This window comes from Gekko japonicus, unplaced genomic scaffold, assembly GCF_001447785.1.
Source record: "Gekko japonicus isolate JY-2015 unplaced genomic scaffold, Gekko_japonicus_V1.1 scaffold4400, whole genome shotgun sequence".
Lineage (NCBI taxonomy): Eukaryota > Metazoa > Chordata > Lepidosauria > Squamata > Gekkonidae > Gekko > Gekko japonicus.
Genome location: NW_015174982.1, coordinates 28,379 through 35,952, shown reverse-complemented (window position 1 = coordinate 35,952; position 7,574 = coordinate 28,379). Strand labels below are relative to the sequence as shown.

Here is a 7,574-nt window from a genome sequence, read left to right as displayed (position 1 = left end):
CAGGACTGCCTTAGCACTGCTGCTGGCCCAGCCTCCCCGATGCCTTTAAACACAATCCCCCCCCAACACCAGACAGACCAGTGTCTGTCAGGTGTAGGAGCAGGGCCAGGGTATGAATGTTTATGGGGAGATAGTAAAGGACATTTCTAGGAGCCATTTCGATGCGTGCCTCCCTCATGAACCTGAAGAAATGTCCACCACATCACCACTCCTTCACACCAACTCCCCCTCACACATCTCACCTCTTACTGCCCCCAAGAAAGCTCCTGGCAAACGTCGAGCCAGATACACCAACGCTACAAGGAGGAGGCAACTTAGGAATGCGGCAAAGACATTTGCTCATAGTACTCCTGCAGTGCACTGAGCTGCACAGGCCAAGTACCAGCAAGATCACCCTGAGGTGCTCAGAACAACACAGTCTCCATATGAGCAAAACAATCTAGGCACACTAGTAGAGAGGCCATCACTTTTGTGGAAGGTAGCAGGAGCGGACTTAACAGACGACTGCTTCTTAAATGGACAGTTCTATGTGGCCTGCTCCAGAGTGAGCTCATCAAGCAGCCTGGTGATCCTGGCACCTGAGGGCAGAACCACCAATGTGGTCTAGAGAGAGGTCCTTTGGTAGAGAGAGAAAAAAGTACGTATGTCTCACTTCATTTCCTACACTACAATCTTCTCCATTAGATTCCTACGACAAATGTCACATTTCAAACTTCACATCATCAGTATTATAACTGGATTTACGGAACTTAAATACCGTAGCGAAGCACGAGTAGTGGACTAGTAAAGAAATAAAATTAAAAACCCAGGCTTCAGAGGCCTCCGGTGAATGATGCACTTCTGAATGTGAAGCCACACAGCAGGACAAACGGTGAGGAATTTCAGACAGGCGATATATTCTGGTTCAGGAATGGTTCCCAAATGGTTTCTGGTCTGACATTTCAGACAGAACCGTTTTAGAACTGGTTCCCTACCAGAATATATTTGTACTTCCACACACAAACGCTTCTGTCCCGTTCAGGAAATGGGGCTGAACCGTTTTACCTGTAAACCACTTCCAGGTAGTCTTCAGTTTCTTCTCCCGGATCCGAAACGCTTTTCCCCACCGTTTTTCACCCGTGCGGGTGATCTCCGGCATTTTTAAAAACGTTCGCTTTACAGCGCTATAGCGCTATGACACAACAGCAAAACAGCATTATAGCAACCCCATTGGAATGCCTGGAGTGTTGTGTTATAGCGCTTTAGTGCTCTAATCGAACGTTTAAAAAAAAGCCGGAGATCACCCACGCAGGCGAAAAATGGGGGGAAAAGCGGTGCAGTCTGAAATGGCAAACCGTCTCTCCTAGGGTTGCCAAGTCGTTTCCGTGGAGCAGTGGGGGAGCATTGGCTTCTCTCTGGGAGGTTCACGCGCACGCATAGTGCGCGCCGTGACGACATCACCCAGAAGTGACATCATCACACTGGGCACGTCACTGGGCAACGCTCTAGCAATCAGCCTGAGAACTCTATGGTACCATAGAGTTTTCGGGCTGATTGCTAGAGTGTCGCCCGGTGACATGTCCGGCGTGATGACATCACTTCCGGGTGTCCCCCCCCCCACTTGGTGAAGCAGCAACCAGCCTTGCTGGGAGTACCTGAGCACGGCGATCGCGTCTTCTATGGTCCGGGCCTCCACGGCTCCTTCATCCAGCACCCTCCTGTTGATGTTCTCCTCCAAGGGCACATCAAGGTGGCTCTTCTGTTTTTCCTCTGGGGGGGGGGGAGAAGAAATAAAGCATTTCAGCACTCCTTCACACTGCAGCCTGTCTGTGTAAGAAAAGCCGCACTAGGATCAGACTGCGATGCCTTCATCCGGAGAGCCCGTTTGGTGTAGTGGTTGGGAGCGGGGACTCTGATCCGGGAGAACCGGGTTTGATTCCCCGCTCTGCCACACACATGCAGCTACTGGTGTGACCTTGGGTCAGCCGCGAGTTCTCTCAGAGCTGTTCTCTCAAGGGCAGACCTCGAAAGGGCTCTCTCAGCCCCACCTGTCTCACAGGGTGTCTGTTGTGGGGAGGAAAGAGATTGTAAGCCGCTCTGAGACTCCTTCGGGCAGTGAAGGGCGGGGTATAAATCTAATCTCTTCTTCTTCTAGTTGGGCGTCCTGCAGAAGTCAACCGGATGCCACAACGGGGAAGACCACGAGGCGTCTCGTGTTTTTTATGCCACAACAGTGGGTACATAAGACAGTCTTCCTCTGAAGCTGGGGGTTCATTAAGCTAACATAGACACCCATGGACCTCTTCTTCTCCATGAAGGTTTTTAAACTCCTTTTGAAGGTCAAGCCAGTGGGTCCCTGATCTTGGAAGCTAAGCAGGGTCGGCCCTGGTTAGTCCTTGGATGGGAAGTCCAGGGTTGCTATTATACACCGGGCTTGAGGCAGCTTTTCTCAAAGTGATTTCTTTATTCAGCTCAGAACACGACGACACACACAGGACAATCCCAACTTATATACAATTTGGAACTAGCTAAACCACACCCCTAGAATACTAAAGTCCAATCATGAGTGAGCGCTTAAGGCCAACAGGGTTTTATCCCGCCAAAAGTCATCGTCTTTCTTGATTCGTCCGTTCCACAACATCAGCCAATCAGGTTGTTGATTTTAGGATACTTGGAGTCTATGGAGCTTGAGACTGAAGCTCAGGCTCATTCTCCATTCAGGCTATGCAGGGCTATTTTTGGGCAGGAACGCACAGGAACGGAGTTCCGGCTGGCTGCTGAGTTGGCCACGCCCAGCAGGAACCTATTAGCATAATCGGCCACACCCAACAGCAGGAACTCATTTGGATTGGCTACATTAGGGGTGTGTGGCCTAACATGCAAAGGAGTTCCTGCTCCCAAAAAAGGCCCTGGGTTTTGACAACAAATAAGGTAAACAGAATACTTCTGGTAACATGGAGGTGCAGCCTAATGGGCTAATGAGCTGTGCTGTCAGGGGTGTGGCCTAATATGCTAATGAGTTTCTGCTGTTGGGTGTGGCCAATTATGCTAATGAGTTTCTGCTGGGCTTTTTCTACAAAAAAAGCCCTGAGGCTATCTCCATAAGGTAATACATAACAGTTACTATGCAGAGACAGGCAATGGCAAATCACCTCTGGAAAAAAGGGCCTTTTGCCTTGAAAACCCTACAGGTCACCACGGAGTTGGCTATGACGTGACGGCCCTTTCCACCACCAAGCCAGGGACTGCCACGACATCTTGTGGCTATGAGTTCATTTTTTAAAAGATTAAATATTTCTACCTTATCTTCTGGGAACCCAAGAGGCTATTCGTGGGAGATTCCCCAAGACGTCTTCTTTTCAGGCACTGGCAAACCACAGAGCTCTAGGAAGGGTTCTCTGGTCACGCGCTCGCCAAACATTTTTCGCTTTCTTTTGCTATCCAGCTGGTGATCCCGTGGGGCTTTCCAAGGCAAGAGACGTTCAGAGGTGGTTGGCCATGGCCTGCCTCTGCGTAGCGACCCTGGGCTTCCTCGGCCGTCTCCCACCCAAGTACTAACCAGGGCTTCTGAGACTGGATAAGATTGGGCTAGCCTGGGCCGTCTAGGTTAGACCGGAAAGAAAAGTACTGCTGAGCTGGTGCAACTTTCCCTATGAAGGTTGGGTCTCTTTAGCTTGGAGAAACGACGGCTGAGGGGTGACATGATCGAGGTTTATAAGACTATGCATGGGATAGAGCAGGTAAAGAAAGAGGTACTTTTCTCCCTTTCTCACAATGCAAGAACACGTGGGCACTCCATGAAATTGCTGAGCGGTCGGGTTAGAATGGATAAAAGGAAGTCCTTCTTCACCCAAAGAGTGATGAACACGTGGGATTCACTGCCACAGGAGGTGGTGATGGCTACAAGCATGGACGGCTTCAGGAGGGAATTAGATAAGCAGATGGAGCAGAGGTCCATCAGTGGCTATTAGCCACAAGGAACTCTCAATCTGGGGCAAGTGATGCTCTGTATTCTTGGTGCTTGGGGGCAACAGTGGGAGGGCTTCTAGTGTCCTGGCCCCACTGCTGGACCTCCTGATGGCACCTGGTGTTTTTGGCCACTGTGTGACAGAGTGTTGGACTGGATGGGCCATTGGCTTGAGCCAACATTGGCTTCTCTTATGTTCTTATGTTCATTAACTGACTCAAGGCAACCCCATCTACAGGGCATCCAGGCAAGAGATGAGCAGAGGTGGTTTGCCATGGCCTTCCTCTGCATAGCGACCACAGCCTTTCTTGGTGGTCTCCCATCCAAGCACAGGGTTGATGTGGTCAACCCTGATCAGCTTCCAAAGAGTTCGGGCTAAGCCGGACTACGTAGGCTGCTCTCCAAGCATACCCGGGGACCAGATCCCGTCACCAGCATCCAGTCATATGAACGATCCAATTTCTGCTCCTGTCCAAACTCCCTGGCTCTGGGCAAGCATCTTAGGTTGCTATTTCTCAAGGCAAGGCACCAGGGGTCACCTGAGAGAGGCTTATTTAAGCCAATGCACATGGTCACCGGCCAAATACTTTCCCTTTATCGATGGTAAGCTCCTTCGACCGGAGGTCTTGAGCCATGCAATAAAATCACGGAGCAAACATCAATAACGGTCACAGAACGATGATAAAAGTAAATTATGCCGCTACCACAAGAGTGAGATTGTAACGTCAATACTTCGCAGCGGAGCGTCTCAAAGATACTATAATGGACCAGAATTGGGCCGCAGATCGCGTAACTGCAGGACTGACGACAGCCAACACGACGGACACGGCTTGAGGCCCATTGGCAAGTTGGTCCTTACTCAAAACTATTGTTATTATTATTATTTTGATTTATCAATCACCCTATCCCAGCTTATGCCGATTTCTAGGTGTTGTACAAGAAGAGGAAGAAGAGACTGGATTTATACCCTGCCCTTCACTACCCAAAGGTGTCTCAGAGCGGCTTACAAACTCCTTCCCCTCCCCACAACAGACACCCAGTGAGCAGTGTTCCCTCTAAGCTGAGTTAATGTGAGCTAGCTCACAGTTTTTTTAGCCTCCATCTCACACATTTTTGTCTTGGCTCAGGAAGGAGGGCTCCAGAGCAAGCTAATTTATGCAGGAGCCAAACCGCTCACTCACAACTTTAATGCCAGTGGCTCACAAAGTAGAGTTTTTGCTCACAAAACTCCACAGCTTCGAGGGAGCATTGCCTGTGAGGCAGGTGGGGCTGAGAGAGCTCTTGACAGAAACGGCTCTTTTTCAAGGGCAGCTCTTATCAGAACTACGGCTTGCCCAAGGCCATCCCGCCAGGTGCAAGTGGAGGAGTGGGGAATCAAACCCGGTTCTCCCAGATTAGAGTCCGCGCACTTAACCGCTACAAGAGAGGCATAAAACAAAATGCAAATTTTAAAATCCAATACAGTTAATAAAAATAAAACCAGAATAAAATCCCTGATGGCAATTTACCATATGGTGGGAGGGCGCAGAACTTAACAAAACAACGAAACAGGTGGGTATCCGGGAACTTCACTGGCTTACTGATTGTTCAAGGTAGATCTTGGTACAATTCCAGGACATCTCCTGGAGGAGATGAGTCCACCAGATTATTTGGTCTTCGAGGTCTCCCATGACGGAACATCACCACCCAAAGTTCTCGCCATGAAGTCCATTGGTCACGGAACAACAAAACATGGCCAGTGATCTCAACCATGCCAGAAGCACGTCAGAGGCGCCCAGAGAATGGAACTCTAGCCAGGCGCACCTTCAATCTGGCTGCAGGCAAAGCATTCAGTCGACCTAGCATAAATGTGCAGCGATTGCTGGGGACAGTAAGCTATTTTAAATATGGAGAGAGACTTGTGTGGGGGAAGATTCCAGGGGCTCGGGTGGAGACTTCTCTTAGCACCCTGGAGCAAAGGCCGGAGGAAAGCAGCTGGAAGATTTTGCGCGGCCTGTGGCGCCTGCTGCAAGACTCGGGGCGGCAGGCCCGTAGCGAGGGTTTCGCCCCCAAGCCCGACTGCCGGCGGCCACCCCTCTCCCTCCCCTCCTGCAAGATTTAAACGGCCCTTCAGCTGAATGGTGGGGCGCACGTGGACCGCTGATCAGCTGGAGGGAGAGGGGTGCATGCCATCCCCCGCTTCTTCTCGAAAGCATATAAAGGATCCCTTTAAATGCTTTTGAGAAGACGCAGGGGGCCCGTGCGCATGGCCCCTCCCACTCTTCTAAAAAAATCTTGTGGGGCCAGCCCTTTAAGGAAGGGGGCAGAGCCCCCACTCGCCCCACTGTAGCTATGGGTCAGCGGGTGTCTCTTCCTGCCTTTGCAGTCGAGCCCATTGGGAATTCCAAGAACACAGAGAGCTCACCGTCGTCCCCGTTCTCCTTCTGGTCTTTCCGGAGCGACTCGTCGATCTGGGCTCTGGTGACCTTACTGGGGACTAGCTGCTTGGGCGACTTCCCCTTCATCGTGGCATCCTCCTCCTCCAGCAGGCGCTGAAGCTCTTTCTTCCGACTGAGCTGCTCCAGACGGCGCTTCTCGCGCTCCTCCTAGAGGGGACGGAGGAAGAGAGCGACTCAGCCTTGGCACCTGCTGTCGCAACACCGAGGCACAGAATCTAGGGAAGCTGTATTTCCTGCGCTCCAATTGCAACGCCTGCTTCCAACGCTTTTGCTCAGAAGTCCACGGGCTGTGCCGGCTGAACGTCATCACGAGAGCTCCGTCGCTCGGCTGCACAGGCCCCATGTTTATCACAACAGAAACCATGGGAGGGGTCGATGGGTACTTGCCATAGAGCGGCATACCAGGCTAGAGGGCCAGGCGATAGGAACCAGGCTGCCTACCCACCAAGTACCTGTCGGCATTTGCAAGGTCTCTCTCTGTAGTCGTGACAGAATTTAGTGTTTGGTTTATGCCTGCGGATGTCCTAGCTAGTTTAAAGCTAGGGACCCCAGTGGGGAAGCCTGCCCTTAGTTGCTGCTAGAGCAAGGTGACAAAATGCATAATCGGTTAGCAATGGGATTCTCCAACTGGGCAATCAATACTTCGGAGGCGGACCAGAGAGTAAGCATGGGGTTTCAGGTGTATTGCTCTTTCTCCTCCTTCTCTAGTTTGTCCTCACCTGGGGTATAAGAAGCCTCTAAGAAAAAGATGTAGGTTAGAGAGTAGCTATAGAGGATGGTTTTTCCTGTACTGTTCCCTTACTTCCAACTTCCGGTTTACCCTCCCTCATGAGCAAAAGTTGCTTTGCTGAAAAGCTAATACAAGCGTTCTGCTGCATTTATTAACTCTGCATTTGCGCAGAAATTCCTAAGGGTGCCCCCTATTTCCATGTGGAGAGAGTGGGCATTTAAAGGCTATCTGCCACCCTGCTGCCACGACGGGGGCGCTAAGGCAGCTCGATCCCTTTCAAACAAAGAACGGGTGCCCGACAGTGTGTTAAGCAAAAGGACTGCCCTTCCCTTTAACCATCCTGTAACGATTGTGAGTTTTAAGTGCACATTTCTTTTAATGTTTGGTAAGTTGCAGAAGAATGGGGTGTCTGTGTGTGTGTGTGTGTGTGTGTGTGTGAGAGAGAGAGAGAGAGAGAGAG

The 7,574-nt window shown here is 50.9% G+C and overlaps 1 protein-coding gene across 1 annotated transcript in view; it reads right to left on the bottom strand.

The window, feature by feature from the left end:
- CCDC124 (coiled-coil domain containing 124) overlaps window positions 1–7,574 on the bottom strand; it is a 33,243-nt gene that overhangs the window by 7,190 nt on the left and 18,479 nt on the right. Inside the window, exons 4-5 of the mRNA XM_015425169.1 lie at window positions 6,351–6,531; window positions 1,635–1,749 (exon numbers count right to left, since the gene is read on the bottom strand). Of these exons, the coding sequence (XP_015280655.1) occupies window positions 1,635–1,749; window positions 6,351–6,531 (296 nt within the window). The remainder of the gene's footprint in view (window positions 1–1,634; window positions 1,750–6,350; window positions 6,532–7,574) is intronic.